The following is a 15,924-nucleotide window of genomic DNA, read 5'->3' on the forward strand; positions in this document are numbered from 1 at the left end:
ATCAAAAATTCTGACAAAGTAGCATTCACTTCCAAGCAGACGATAGAAACCGTTCCGTCTCCAAATCTCATTTACTTAGAAATTCCTCCCCTTTAGTAATCCCTACCTAATTGGCTCTTCAGTTCCGACCTCTTGTTTATTTATGGCTTCTACACAATGTTATTGCATAATACTTCACTTCTCATCAACTCCCTGACTGAACAATAGACAACTTTCCCAAGAAAAAAAAAAGAAAAGTGTCTATTCTACAAAACTATACCATTATCCCCCGTAGGACCTCTTGCGAGGTGGAGCAGGGGTTAAACTCCCTTTTTGTTGTTAGGTTTGTTCTTTGACTCTGTTGCTCTATTTGTCAGTTAACCCAGGGAACATGTTATGTCATAGAACTACGAAGCTTGTGGAATTTCTATTTCATTTTTGGCTTTTGATGCAAGAACATTAAAACAAGGGGGTAGGGCAGTGCCATATATATAGGCAGATGAGGCAAATGCCAAAGGACCCAAATGTCCCTAGCTGCCGTGACTCCAGGCAATACATTCCGTCTTTCTATGTTTGGAGTTTTGCCAGCAAAACTTAATAAAAGAGGGAGGGAGGTGGCTTAGGAGTGAAAGGGGAAGGAATGATGATGTGCCTTAGAGCCACAGACAGACATTGCTAACACTGTTGAGAATGAAGTGGTATAGGTGGGGGTGTTTATACAGAATGATATACTGGTGATTGAAGAGATGATACTTTTTGAAGTGTAGGCCTATGTTCTGCATATTCACGGTTGTTATAATTCAATGTATGTTAAGACTTTATCTTCTTTTGTCTCAATAAAGGAACAGGGCATTTGCAATTCATTCATGCTTGTCTGCTTTAATATTTTTTTTAAATCATATCAGGTTTTTAGAATATTTTTAGCTGCGTCTGTTAAATTTTTAACAACAAATGTGATTCATTTTGAAAATATTAAGTACAATAAAACTCTCTTTTTCTGAATTTGTTTCATTGGTCTTGATGTTCAGTCCTTTCAACATTTGCTTCCCTTCCCTTCCCTTCCCTTCCCTTCCCTTCCCTTCCCTTCCCTTCCCTTCCCTTCCCTTCCCTTCCCTTCCCTTCCCTTCCCTTCCCTTCCCTTCCCTTCCCTTCCCTTCCCTTCCCTTCCCTTCCCTTCCCTTCCCTTCCCTTCCCTTCCCTTCCCTTCCCTTCCCTTCCCTTCCCTTCCCTTCCCTTCCCTTCCCTTCCCTTCCCTTCCCTTCCCTTCCCTTCCCTTCCCTTCCCTTCCCTTCCCTTCCCTTCCCTTCCCTTCCCTTCCCTTCCCTTCCCTTCCCTTCCCTTCCCTTCCCTTCCCTTCCCTTCCCTTCCCTTCCCTTCCCTTCCCTTCCCTTCCCTTCCCTTCCCTTCCCTTCCCTTCCCTTCCCTTCCCTTCCCTTCCCTTCCCTTCCCTTCCCTTCCCTTCCCCAACACATTTGTACCCTTTACCAACTCCATTCGATACTTCCCCAACCCATTCCTACCCAACCTGCACCCTAGCCCCCTTCACCCAATATACCTCTGCTTACCATAATTTGAGTTATCGAAAAATATTGGTCCTAAATTATGCAGTATCTCATACATAACCAGGAATATCATAATATTACTCGACTCCCAAAGAATTGTCAAACGCCTGCTCTGAATCTAGCAATATTTGTGCATCTGAAGAATAGCATATTTCATTATAATTATTCTGGTATCTGCAAAAAAGCGTTGGCCTTTGTTGAAAAATGGTTATTTGTGTTAATTTTCGATCATATGGTACTCTGATATTCTAAGTGGGAGACTTTGGAACTGAAATTAAAAGAGTGACATATCCTTCCGATCAACAGTCTACGAATCTTTCGATTTCAAAAGCCGTTGTGCAACGAAAATGACAGCTGCTATGCCCACGTCTGTTCAGACAAGTGCTAGGAAATGCAGGTAGGGACTAGCATAGCCTAACAATTAGGTCTAGGTTAGGCTAACTAGCCTAACGTATTGCGTTAAAGTTCAATGAAGCCTTACCTTACAATACATTTCATAGTCTAACCTAAGTTAGACTAGCCTAGTCCAGTTTTAACAATGTTAGTACGAGATTATCACTTGCGGCCCCAATCAGAACGATCACTAATACTGGTGCTGTGGCCAAGTGGATAAAGACAGTGGCATTTGAAACAATGAGGCTTAGCAATCGGGAGGTTCTGGGTTCACTACCCTACCGGGTCATAGTGTAACTAGGCCTAGGGCCTAGGTGGGTTTTCATCCAAGAGCAATCTACGGTTTTCCCAACTTAAATGACTTTCCCTCTCCTCTTTTGAAATTTTTTGGAATCCTGGTGATGCCTACATGTAAAATGGAGGCACTTGAAAAGGCTTTTGTCACCCAAAATTTTCTGAGAAATATGCATTTTTTTGTGTGTAACATCAATAAATTGAATAGTACAGTAGGTGATAATTCATTCTTTCCCGTGGCATGAAAATGTTCGCTGCTCGCCCCAATGAAAAGAAATATAGGCTAATTTGAGGTTCAAATGATGCTGTAAAGGAGGTTTTATACTCTATTATGCTAAATGCTAAAGAAATGATGGTTGCTAAGTCAAAATTTGATGCAATTTTTTTATGTATACTTGACAATTACAATGCAGGTTTTTCGGATGCTTGCATGGGTCAGCGGGTTTGGGTGTTAGAATGCGGGTCCAACCCGCGAATTGCGGGTCAGTTGGGAGCTCTGCTATAGCCTGCTCCTGTATTGACAATATTAGATTTCATAATGAAGGGGAAGTCCATGCAGTAACTGCCAGTAAGTGAGATGTATCAAAGCTAAGATAATTATTACTTCTGTTTTTGTATGCTTTACAGTGAGTGGACCCAATTTTACAAAGAGGCTATGGACAATGCATCTCAGTTCAACTCTCGGTTGATCTCAGAGAGGAAGATGAGGCTGCCCTATCTGGACTCACACACAGGAGTCGCACAAAACAACTGTCATATCTGGTTTGAGAAATATCAGAGAGGTGAAGGATTAGAAGATGGTCAATTGCATTCTTATCCTGCAAGAAGGTGGAGAAAGAGACCCAAAATTATCCAGTCTTCATCAAATGATAGTCATGACAGTAAATTTTTGACAGATGGTGGAGGAGATTTAGGTAAATATTTTACTAACCCCAGACTGGCTGTTCAAACAAAACACAAAAGTTGTAAAACCAATTTTTTCAAGTGCAATATTCTAGTGAAAAGAATCAAGTGAAACCAAAACACTATTTGTGGGTTGGAAGAGGCCTTGAGCATAAAATAACTGGATCATAAGAGAATGCCCCATTTCTTAAAAGTTACATAAACCCTCATAATTACCCCATAATATCATTTTTTTCAGAAATTCACAGATCTTCCAGTGTGAGCATTTTGAAGAATAGCAATTGTAAACAATGCTCAATTTAGTTTTCTACCGTAGTCTTTGAGGTAGACTCACTACACAGTATTTACTAAAAAGGTGACTTTACTGTTTAATGTAAGTTATACAAATAGTGTAATGAGGAATAAAGAGTAGCATTTCTGATCTTTTTTTTCTTTTTCTGCTCTAGATGGAGAAGTTTCACTTGACTCTTTCCAAGATGAGAACAGCCAAGATATTTACTCGTCAGCAGCGCAGGAGCGAGACCAAAACTATGCCGACCTTTACTTCAAAGAATTTGACCCGCAGGAGGATTTCCGAGATGCTGGAGAGATCGACAGAGCAGAGTCAGAGGAGAGTGATGAAGACTTTGAAATTTCTTACAAGAAGAGGAAGTCAAGAGGCAGGGTGAGCATTCTTATATAAATGTTCATTGGCAGAGGAAGTGCTTTGGCTTTGTTATTTAGCACAGAGGTATTTTCATGAGGGTCGTCAGGGCTAAGAGTGTAATTAAATCGTTAGCTATTCTTGTTTATTATTCAAAAGGGAAATCTTTGGAACAAGTATTTGCCTGTTAGCTCTATTAACTTATTGTGGGCATGTTCAATGTGTGTTTTGGTTATTTGATGAGACAGTTAGTCATCTTGGATTGTCATAAGTTATTCATGTAAGTGTTCATTGATACTGTTTACTGAATATTCACTGGAAGTATATATCTGTTGCATTGACTAGCATATATATGTAACAAGGATTATCAAGTAGTAACATCCACCATCATACGTTATGACTATATGCACAAATCTTGTCACTGTCAAACAGAAAAGACTCACTCCTTTTCCCTGTTTCAAATGTTTCACTTTACTTATTCTTTTAATTCTGATTTTAGGATTAAATATAATATTTGAAATGATCGCATTTATAGAACATTAAAATGACATTGCCACCCTGCTGCTGTCGGCATTGCTTTCCATACCAATTCCATTAAATTCATCTTCTCACTTTGGCTATTTAGTTGTTTGCCAAGACACATGAAAGGAATGAATCTCATGCCTGCACAACCTTTTGTCGTTAATAATTGCTGAAAAGGAATGTTATCTCATACCTATTTTTCGGCAGGGTAGAGGAGGTAGACGAAAAGCAGGCGGAGATACGGAGAGCATAATTGGACCTGTAGATAAGGATGAGAAGCCATATCCCTGTAAATGTTAGTATTGATGTCAATGCATATTAATTCTCATTGAAGCACTAGACAAACATTATCACTACTAATACTTTCAATTTTTGTGAGTTCCTCAGTTGCATATTCTTCTGAAAGCAGAATATTTTGCCACAGGTTTTATTATTTTCTTGCATTACACTTTATTCAACCTTGATCAAGGAAGGAAATGTAACACTTTGTGTATAATGTAGTATTTTAAATGATTGTTTGCCTGATGAATAGGAAAATCTGCCAGATATGAAATTGCAACTTTAGGTAACTTTGTAAATATGATGAAGTAAAATATTGAACAAATTCATTTACCTGTATATATTTATACCAACAACAAGGCCAACGTTGCATTTTAAAATCACAAATTTTACATTACCTCATGTAAGATGAAGGAATTAAATCTGTGAACTTTCATTTATCTTCACATTGTTAAGATCTATTTCCTTCTAAATGGTGCATTTTTGCATGAAGGAATTGCTAATGATCTTGTTCTTTCTCTACACGAAAGATTGCGGAAAGAGGTACAAGAATCGTCAAGGTCTGAGCTATCACACCATGCACCACCATCACGACAAAGAGCAAGAGATGGAAGAAGCCGCTGCAGCTCCACCTCCCACCAACAACTCAGAGGGTGAGTAGATAAAGCAACAATACTATGGTAAATATCCTTGAAAGACCTGTGTAAACTAATCTGTGATAACACTCTTACGGTGAAACAATACTCTGGTAAATATCCTTGAAAGGTGTAAACTAATCTCACTGTGAAATCAAACCACTTTACAGCAGTAGCCTTGAATAATATTAAGTCTCTATGGTACCATGCCAAAGGGTTGTGGTCTCTGTTTTGGTGTCGGGGTTTTAAAGTAAGTTTAAAGCAAAATTTTTATTTTACTTCAAAAGAACATTTGGAGTAGAGCCAGCTGTTTGAGCTTTGATAGTTTGCACTTAAACACTGGCATATTGTACAGTTTATAGAGAACATTGGAGGATAAAGTGAGTATTCTCAAGACCATCTGAAGGAAAGAAATTATGCCAAAGGAAGCGGCAGACATTAAACCAAGTATGAGAAAGTTTTCTTCTGCTTACCTTACATTGTGTGTGGAATAAATGTATTCATTCCTAATAAAATGAATATGTTGCCAGAATTCCTTTGATACAATTAGACATATTTTCGTCAGGCTTTCCCTTTCAGTGAAATGGTATTTTCACATCCTAAAACGAATGACAAATTAGTTTTTGGTGGTGGACATTTGTAACACCTTAAGTCAGTTGATGATGAGAACATTGCATGATGTTGCATGTTTTTTGTAAACATATCATTACAGTATTTATGAAAAGTATTTCTTTGGTTTGTTTACTGTTTGAATGGTTTATGAATACATTTATTGAAGTGTTTCTTGTATATAACTCTACTAGCGATTGGTGTTGCACAATTTTATTTTCTGTTTTCCATTTCTTTTTTTAGTTTTGACCTGATTTGAGCAAATAATACAAACAAATAACTCTGCATGCTCATAGGAATAACTTTGAGAATTACTAATGCCTTAACCTTGAAATGTACCTTCCAGTAGTTTTAGCATAACCCACCACCTCCAGTACATTCACATATAGTATTACCCAAGCAGTCATACTAATCTAAATAACTTATAAACAGCATGGTGGATTTGAAACTAGGTTAAGTGCTATCTGTTACAAAGGTCAAGGGTCCTGGAAGAATAGTGGCATAACATTTCCCAAGGGCATGAAGTATTGAACCATGTGCAAGTTTTCTTTGTGCCCAGTGTGTAGATCTATACAATGGAAAATGCTGCAATGTCTGGGGTTTTGTCTCAACCATACAGGCTTTTGGCCTCGAAATCCCTCTTGCTGTTTTTTCTCTCAAAATTTTGAATGAACCCCATAGGACACTAAGCAGACGTGTTTGGTTCCTGGTTGTTATGTAAAGGAAAGCAAGCTTCCGTTAATGTTGAATTAATGTTCTATTAATGTTAATGTTTGAATTTTAACTTTTGGTTTGGCTCTTGGTTATCTCTGGTAAAACTGGGGTGTATTTAAAGGGTTTTAAATTAACAAGTTATGACATTAAAATGAGTTGTTTTATCTCATCATTTGAGAAAACTCTCAGGTGGCAGTAAAATGATCATATTGACAAAGTAAAGTGGATATTCTTTGAGTGATACCTATCACACCATTGTTAATTGGAAGTTCTTATCGTTGGCTGTGACATGATGCATAGGTTTCACGCTTAAACTTGTATTATAATGTGTTAACTTTCGACTTGTTTCTTGTTTCATGTGTAATTTTCATTGACTGGCTTGAAATTCACTAGACATAACATAAAATTTAGCATCTCTGGCAGCATGGATTTTATATATCCATACTGTACCTTCAAGTTTTAGTGTTTTGAAATTTCAATGTTCATTGATTTTGATCCAAAACTGAAGAAGGATATTTGTTGAGGTTTTGTGTTGGAGGTGAAGGATGATAGAAGGGGTATAGGGACTGGTAGAACTGGTATAGGAACTGGGGTAGGATGGTAGAACTGGTATAGGAACTGGGGTAGGATGGTAGAACTGGTATGGGGAACTGGGGTAGGATTGTAGAACTGGTATAGGGACTGGGTAGGACGGTAGAACTGGTATAGGAACTGGGGTAGGATGGTAGAACTGGTATAGGAACTGGGGTAGGATGGTAGAACTGGTATAGGAACTGGGGTAGGATGGTAGAACTGGTATAGGAACTGGGGTAGGATGGTAGAACTGGTATAGGAACTGGGGTAGAATGGTAGAACTGGTATAGGAACTGGGGTAGGATGGTAGAACTGGTATAGGGACTGGGTAGGACGGTAAAACTGGTATAGGAACTGGGGTAGGATGGTAGAACTGGTATAGGAACTGGGGTAGGATGGTAGAACTGGTATAGGAACTGGGGTAGGATGGTAGCACTGGTATAGGAACTGGGGTAGGATGGTAGAACTGGTATAGGAACTGGGGTAGGATGGTAGAACTGGTATAGGAACTGGGGTAGGATGGTAGAACTGGTATAGGAACTGGGGTAGGATGGTAGAACTGGTATAGGAATTGGGGTAGGATGGTAGAACTGGTATAGGAACTGGGGTAGGATGGTAGAACTGGTATAGGAACTGGGTAGGACGGTAGAACTGGTATAGGGACTGGGGTAAAATGGTAGAACTGGTATAGGGACTGGGGTAGGATGGTAGAACTGGTATAGGGACTGGGGTAGGATGGTAGAACTGGTATAGGGACTGAGGTAGGGGAATTGGTTTGGAGGAGGTATCAGGAAATCAAAATTAAATTTGTATAATGTGAGTAAGCAATGAAAATGTTAATGTGGAAATACCCTTTGCTCTGTGTCTGACTTACAGTAAGGATAGGAATGTGGGAAGATAAGCTTTCGGTTTCAGCCACTATTGTTACAAATAGGAAATACTCTAATGGGAGTAGTCATACACAGTATTGTTGAACTTTTGTTAGATTTCATTAGATATGAATTTATGGTTGTTGATATACTTGCCTTTGGAACAACACTTTGTATGATAAATGTGGTCATATTCCACCCAATTGAATTTATTAATGCATGCAATTTTCTCTCAACTAGGCAAGAACCGAATTCTGTACCAAGTGCTGACATCAGAGAACACCCAGGCAGCTCCTCCTACAAGTGAGAAATTACAAAAATAGAAATGACAGCTGCCTTGCTATGATAATGCCAAAATGGGAGAAGGGGAGGGACAAATTGATTAAATGAAATGGACTTCTTTCACAAGTTTGTTACTGGAATGGAATAGCTATTTGGAAGGGAGGGGGGGGGGGGCGGGGGTGGGAGAGAGGTTGGTGGTTCAGTTGGGTGGAGTTGTTTAGTTGGACCATGTTTTCTTACTATCACAATTTATTACCCTTTCTCATCTGACAGTTGAAGTGATTAAATTTTACATACTTGTAACAAACAGAATAAATTGTATAGTGGTGTCTGATGTAATTGCTAAAGACTGATAAAGCTAGGTTTGTGCTCTTTACAATCCCACTTGCTCACCACTATTTATGTATGTGTTTTGTATACATCCCATTAGCTTACACACTTGTAGTGACTAACCAGAGTTTAAATGTTGTTTTACTTGCTACGAAAATAACCCATCATATGTGTTTAATATCCTAACAACTTTCTATGAACACAATGTCACAAAATTGAGAGGTAGAGAGAGAGAGAGAGAGAAGTTTTTCTATAAAAGACAAGGGTTGGGGAAAACATTGAAGAGCAAGGTTATAAGGGTTTTTTTTTCTTTTCTTATGTAACCTTAACCAATAATAGACTAGCATATGTCACAGCAAGCAAGAAAGAAAGCTTTTAATGTTTAGTGTGCTTATAGATTTTGTGATAAGACCAATGTCTGACTTGCATTTTTTGGGCACTGTTTGCTCTTCACCTGACCTGTAAACTGTAAATATGCCTATGCTGTCCTGGAGAGGTAGAGCAAGTCCCTCTCTAGTGCAATGGTGCAAATCATGCATCCTTTTGTAAAACTGAATTATTTTAAAGAAAGTAAAATTAGAAAGGTGTTTCAAATAAGCTGTTAGGAAAGTTATGTCGTGATCTTGAGAATTTGCAGAGAACTAGAATACAGGTTTTAGCTTGAGTACTTTCATGATGTTTGGATTGAAATACACTTTGAGTAGCTTTCTAAATTTGTTTAGGTTTGAGCATATTTCTGGAAAATGTACTATTTTGGGTTTTTTTTTTAGCCAGACTTTGCAACACTGGCTAAAATATGAGCAAGAACAGGTCACATCATTGACAACAGCTTACTCAATTTGAATGAACCAAAAGAGCGAAATGATTGAATGAAACAAAAGAGCGAAATGATTGAATAAACCAAAAGAGCAAAATGATTGAATGAACCAAAAGAGCGAAATGATTGAATGAACCAAAAGAGCGAAAGTATGTTCTTTTTTATTGGAAAGTTGTAGATTGTTTTAGGAAGTATATAGCAGTTGATATGTTTCAAAAAAGTTAACCCTGGAGTTGTTTCAAGAAGGACACATTTAGACTGGACATATTATACAGTCACACTCATTTTCTCTCGTTTTATTTTTTAGAAGGCAGCAAGTCTGAAGATGGCCCTGTAGATTCCAACAATTATTGTGACTTTTGTTTGGGAGATGCAACTGAAAACAAGAAGACAGGAACCCAGGAAGAGCTGATCTCATGCGCTGATTGTGGCCGATCAGGTGAGTAGGACACAGTGGGACAGAAGAGGAGGGTATGATGGGAATTTGTGGTGGAGGGCATGATGGGATAGAGGAGCAGGATGTTTCGGGAATTTGTGGTGGAGGATGAGGTTTTAATTTATAATTAGAAGTAGATAGTGGAACTAGAACATCGACTGTTTTGTCTTTACAGATTGTCAGTGGGTCAAGTTTTATCCATGCTTATACCCACTTCACATGTAAAGTTATGAAATTGTAATTGTTGGTCACAACTTGCTATGAATTAAATAAATCAATACAAGGCAGTTTAGCATAACTTAAGTATTCTCCTTTAATTGTGTTCTCTTCATGACATCTACATTTGTCCTAATTTTCTGGATTCATCATTTTTATTTTCTCACCCATTCTGTCTTTCACCCCAGGTCACCCATCTTGTTTGCAGTTTACCGATGTGATGATATCAAAGGTTAAAGGTTATAAGTGGCAGTGTATTGAATGCAAGTCTTGTGGTCTGTGTGGAACTTCTGATAATGATGTAAGTCATTTGACATTAGTTTAACATCTCAATGTCTTAGGTATCAATAGTAACTTAGAGCAATTTGCATCTCTAATTCTTGTTATATCTCTCTATTGTACATTTAACTTTGCTATCTTACATTTGTGTAACATCCTTTTTAACCATAAAACTTGAATCACTTGAAAGTTAAATTAAAAAGCTCTTCCAAAACTTGGAAGTTTTTATCGTCTCAAGAAAATTAGTAAAACAGTTATGGATTATCATGAATGTTTAATCTAGCTCTGTACTGCCTTTGAGTTCAATCTCGTAGACGCAACCTTTCCTTCCCTTCATACTATATTTTATCCCTATGTATGTGGCTCTAACACACTGGCTTGATCCTACTGTAATGTTTGCTCAAACAACATAAAATGAGTGTTGGTCATCACCATTAATTCTTGTACGAGGTGTTAGTGAAATGCATTGAATATTTTCATAAAAAATTCAACTTTTGCATCTCAGCAATGGAATTATAAAGGGGATATTCCTACAAATTTCTCTCAAAAAGAGGTAGACCCAGAGTATTATGTTGGATATTTCACAGACAATTCTACATTATTTATATGATGGTTTTGTTTTTCAGGATCAACTGCTGTTTTGTGATGATTGCGACCGAGGCTATCATATGTACTGTTTGACTCCAGTCATGTCAGCTCCTCCAGAAGGTAAGTTTTATGTTTTCTGATATTTGTAAATATAAATATATGCTGCTGCTAATGTTATCCCAAGGCTGTGAAGGACTTGCAGTTGTACATAGTATTCTGAATCCCCCTCCTCCTCCTCCTCCTCCTCCTCCTCCTCCTCCTCCTCCTCCTCCTCCTCCTCCTCCTCCTCCTCCTCCTCCTCCTCCTCCTCCTCCTCCTCCTCCTCCTCCTCCTCCCCCTTCCCCTCCTCATCCCCCTCCCCTTCCCCCTTCCCTTCCCCACATCCTACCATTTGTTAGACCAGGAGTTGCTGAAACTTTGTCATTTCCCCTGAAATATAAAGTATATGAATCCAAAGTGACCTGTAACAATGAAAGCCATTCTTAGCTAAAGTAGAAAAAGTAACAGAAAGTATTGCATAGTATTATCAGCCACCTTAAAAATTGAATTCTGTGGTTGTCTTGGCAACTAGCAACATTGTAGCAATGGCACAGAAATGTTGCTTTGAAATGTTTGCTATACCAGTTGTAATTCTTTGAAGTCTGTATGACTGATAGGCCCGGTCATTACAACCATTTACTAACATTTAACGATGTTATTGATGCACGTTTTTGTATATGCTTCTTTCTCTATAGGCAGTTGGGTTTGTGATCTTTGTAAAAAGGATGATCGTTACGCAGATGCTCCACCAAGGTAACAGGACTACACCCATGAGATGTATGGGACTAAGCAGCCATTTTGCTCAGACAGGACATTTTCCGTTCGGATGTTTGAGAAGTATTCTCATTTGACCTTATTGCCGAAAGAATTGAAGAGGAAGTTAACAGTGATGAGAATAAATCTGTCAAATCATTGCTTTTTGTGATTTATAGAAGGAGTATTCTGAGAGAACTACTGTATATTATGTTCATGAATGGTGCATTAATTTTAGATGGTACAAGAGTGTAGAACTAGTTTAACCAGTTTAGTAGGGTAATGGACATTGGGTACACACATAAGCAGCCATTGCTCATGTAGCTAATGGAATCTGAAAAGGAAAATTTTTTTCTTATAGTTTATGTTCAGAAGGTTTTTGGAAATTTTGAAGAGGAAAGAGATGGTTGGGGAGAAGGGGTGGGGTTAGTAGGGGGTGCGCATGGTAGAGGAAGAAGAAACAGGGGAAATTCAGTTGTTAGCTTTGCTTTAAATAGAATAGTTAATACTATAGATTAAAGTATCCACAACTCCATGTAAATCTGCTTTTGTACTAGGTTGCACTGTTTGCATGTGAGATTTCAAGATCTCACCTTGACACAACACATGAAACTATAAGTCTCATGTGAAAACAGTAAAAGCCTGAATACATTAATATGTGTACTGCACCAACCTTACATGGATAGAGAATACTCAGTCACATAGCTATTAGAAAGCCCAAATGTTATACTTTAAACAATGTATCACAGTATTATGTGTATAAGTCACTGGCTTGAACAAATGTTTTGTTTAAGGACCGTGACATTGTGACCCACATACTTAAAGGATTTTTAGCACAAAATTAATTTTGATATGTTGTACACCATTCAAATCCTCTGCTTTCAGTCTTAAGTTGTAATTCTATTTTACCTTTAATTTGAGATAGAGAAAAGTTCCTTTAAACATCTGAGGCTTAGCGATTAAACCGGCTTGACTTCTTAGTGTCTGACACAAAGTCCTGTTGGTCATGTCCTCAGGCACAATGCAAAGAGGACATAAGATTTTCATGGCCTCAAGGAAAGTATTTACAATCAAATTCAGCCAAAAGTCATCAATAAATAGAAAGTTGTCACATATACTTTGTTTAATTCTTGTAAATATGTTGTGTTACTTGTGTTTTGTCATCTGTAAACATGGTAATATTTATTTTTTCTACCTTATGTCTATGTGTACATAACTGTTTGTCAAATAGAAAACTGCAGGAAGTACCTCATGAATTGTGTTCTTTTTTATGTAATGGCAAACTATCAACCAGTTTGATTACCTACTTAAAATGTTTGTTTTTTGTGTCTTTATAACAAGAAGTGAAGTACTGTTTGGGCAGGATGCTGCATTTATAATTAGGAACAGTTTAGTGCATATATTACTCCCATTCATTAATATGTAGTAAGAATGAACTGCCAAGATGTAATTTACCCCAGATATTGGGTAAAAATAATGGGTGTAAGCATGGCCCATACCCCCCCCCCCCCCCACCTCTCCCAAGTAATCCCTCCCACGAAAATAGTATTGTTGCAGATGACGCTAACTTTATCCATGTTGCTGTATGAAGCATATACCCACTTCTTTCGAAGGCACATAATCAGAGGCATCTTCTAGTGCAGCAGTTCACCTTGACGTTAATTAATAGCAGACGACACCATTATCCGCCAGTAGGCTACAGTAGAAATAAAAAGCGATTCAATTTTGCTACAATCAGTGGATACATTGGATAGGTACAGTACCATTGATGTCCGGTAGGTTCTCAGAATTTTATGGTTCGTGGTGTATCTTCTATTTCTATTAAATATCGCTACTTTTTCCTATTCACACCAACCTTTCAATGTTTGACAATAAGGTACCAGCATTTAATACAAAAATTAATTTGGTTAACATTGCTAGCTAATACTGGCCGTACAGTACATCTATACGCTGTTCAGGTACGGGTTCCGCGAACATTTCGTCTTTGTCACAAACATTGCCAAGATACAGTATTTGCTAAACTTAGACCTAATTGAGGCGGCTAGACGAGCAAGGAAATGCGTCAATGAAATTAAATGCTGACAGCCACATGCAAGCTAAATAAAGGGGACCACTTATACTTTCCCTGGATGACTGACAGGGAAAAACTAAGCCTATCATTAGACCTAACGTTAGCCTAGTAATATTTTAGCCTAGCCTGGATAGCGTGACGGATTAGATATTTTCCTGGATTGTATCTACAGTATTTTCCCGGGAATATCCCTGAAACAACCTAAATGCATATATGATGTGATTGTATATAACTAGTAATGGCAACCAAGATCATTCAATAATTTCATTCCATAATCACATGGAAACTATCACAGATTTTCACTTTTTGAATCATAATGGAACCTCTGTTTACCTTCAACTTTTTGTCATTAATTTTTGGACAAAGGATCTTGGACAAAGCATGGGGTGCTCTGAACTCGGCCATTTGTCCATCGTCCTTGACACATACTAGAATTGCCAAAACACTGAGAGGGCATCAAAATCCACCCTTCCTTTAAAGGCATTGAAGACTCGCCCCAAACCGTGTGCCGCGCTCTGAAAAAGTTAACTTTCCGTTGCTTGCAAATGCAATTTCTTCTTGTCGCTTTAAAATGCAGACAGTAATGAAACGTGATACCTTGTTATATTTTATCTAGACCTGAGATGTCCACGCTGCTATACTGTGTTGTGGGTATTGACCGTAGCTGAATGTATTGACTGTACACTAGTGTCTAATTACCGACGGTAGCAAGCTGTGTGTGTATTTTCTGGGATTGACGGTGGTGTCTAACACTTCTGTTGCACCTCATTCGAAACTAGGTCAGATTACCCGCATGAGACGTTTCTTTGTGCGCGAGTCTTCACACCCTTTAAACAGTTTAGGTACAAAACCCTTCATGTCCAAAATTGGGGAGGGGGAGATGTAGGGGAGAGTGTCAACATAAATATTTTGTCCCAGGATTCCAGGGAAAAATTTTGGCATTTTAGACAACCCTCTATCAATTTGAAACTTTATGTGGTTAGCCTATAGAAGTGGAATGCAGCAGGTTTCTGACATGCATGTCTTATCTTGCCATTAAGTAGAAACAACTATTTTAGAACTTCTGATTGTAGGTGACTGGTCTTAAAAGAAAATCCCCTGGTTTTATATCAAATATTAACAATGAACTGATTAATGGTTAGCATTGAACACATTTTGTCTTTAGACTTTAGATGGTCTTGGGATATAGCGATACGGTTTTTCTTGACAAAAATGTATTTAAGTTACTGGAAGCTGAAAGGTTTAGGGGTACCATGTACGTTTGATATTTGGAAAGGAAACCACAGATATGTATTTTCTCATGTAATGAGTCGTGTATCCAGCGCATTTGCCCAAACTTTAAGTAGAAAACTGGCCACAGTAAACATGCACTGCTAGCCATGATGGAATTTACGGCAAAACTAATGTATTGTTGGAAATCTACGGTTCCACACTTTTATTTTTATCAAAGGCAGCACTTGTAGCAAATTCAAAATCAACCACAACCAAATTGATGATGCCTTACAGCAGGGTTGTCCAACCTACGGCCCGCAGGCCAGAGTGCGGCCCGCCTCAGGGTTGCGTCCGGCCCGCCATAGATGCTCTACGGTGCGAAATTTTAGTGAGCAGATTTATTGATAACAATTTGAAGCTATATAATCAATCATTCGAACCTTCTGGGTCCAAAAAAATGGATAGAGGTCAGTTTGTGTGACACTCTCGGCGGAGGGGGGGGGGCGGCTGGACTTTATTCATCTGTTTTATCAGGAAGGAAAATAAATCAGTGCGCTCCGCGCGCAGTGCTCACATTTTGTTGCCTTGGGCTTCGGGCGAAAAATGGAAAAATCAAGCATAGGGTTCATGCGGCCCCCTCCTTCATCATAATCTTTCCATGTGGCCCTCCTCTGCAAAAGGTTGGACAACCCTGCCTTACAGTATTGTGATTGATGAGCGATTTTAATAATTGGAAACTGTCAGCATACAGGTTGCGACAGCAGGAGGGGTGAGGTGGGGGATAGTACTAAACAAACTGTCCCTCAGGTGCTGCACCACGAACTACACCTCTCGCAACTACCACAGTCTGCTTTTGACGTTGTTTCCAACATAATTTAACAAAATTGAAATGCCACATGATACCAAAGATAGTGAAAAACTTAAAC

At 38.5% G+C, this 15,924-nt stretch overlaps 2 protein-coding genes across 5 annotated transcripts in view; both read left to right on the plus strand.

Annotated features, from left to right (window-relative positions):
- The first annotated feature begins 1,723 nt into the window (after window positions 1-1,723).
- On the plus strand, window positions 1,724-12,967 carry LOC139970519 (zinc finger protein ubi-d4-like). Of its 2 annotated transcripts, XM_071976290.1 has the most exons (10): window positions 1,725-1,938; window positions 2,856-3,142; window positions 3,578-3,795; window positions 4,504-4,591; window positions 5,106-5,228; window positions 8,216-8,278; window positions 9,712-9,843; window positions 10,245-10,357; window positions 10,962-11,043; window positions 11,658-12,967. In XM_071976290.1, the coding sequence occupies exons 1-10, from the start codon at window positions 1,889-1,891 to the stop codon at window positions 11,717-11,719; spliced, it is 1,218 nt and encodes a 405-aa protein (XP_071832391.1). In that variant the 5' UTR covers window positions 1,725-1,888; the 3' UTR covers window positions 11,720-12,967. The 2 variants fall into 2 exon arrangements, with proteins under 2 accessions (XP_071832392.1, XP_071832391.1); XM_071976291.1 differs by lacking the exon at window positions 8,216-8,278 and having other exon boundaries at window positions 1,724-1,938.
- A 309-nt stretch (window positions 12,968-13,276) lies between these two features.
- The window catches only part of LOC139970514 (protein O-mannosyl-transferase 2-like), a 30,616-nt gene continuing 27,968 nt past the window's right edge, over window positions 13,277-15,924 (plus strand). The window contains exon 1 of one of the 3 annotated variants that reach the window (XM_071976283.1): window positions 13,277-13,511. In XM_071976283.1, coding sequence (XP_071832384.1) covers window positions 13,509-13,511 — 3 coding nt within the window. In that variant the 5' untranslated portion in view covers window positions 13,277-13,508. Of the gene's footprint in view, window positions 13,512-15,252; window positions 15,387-15,924 lie in introns of those variants that run through there. The other 2 variants (XM_071976284.1, XM_071976282.1) reach the window with 2 other exon arrangements.

Source organism: Apostichopus japonicus, chromosome 8 (genome assembly GCF_037975245.1).
Source record: "Apostichopus japonicus isolate 1M-3 chromosome 8, ASM3797524v1, whole genome shotgun sequence".
Lineage (NCBI taxonomy): Eukaryota > Metazoa > Echinodermata > Holothuroidea > Aspidochirotida > Stichopodidae > Apostichopus > Apostichopus japonicus.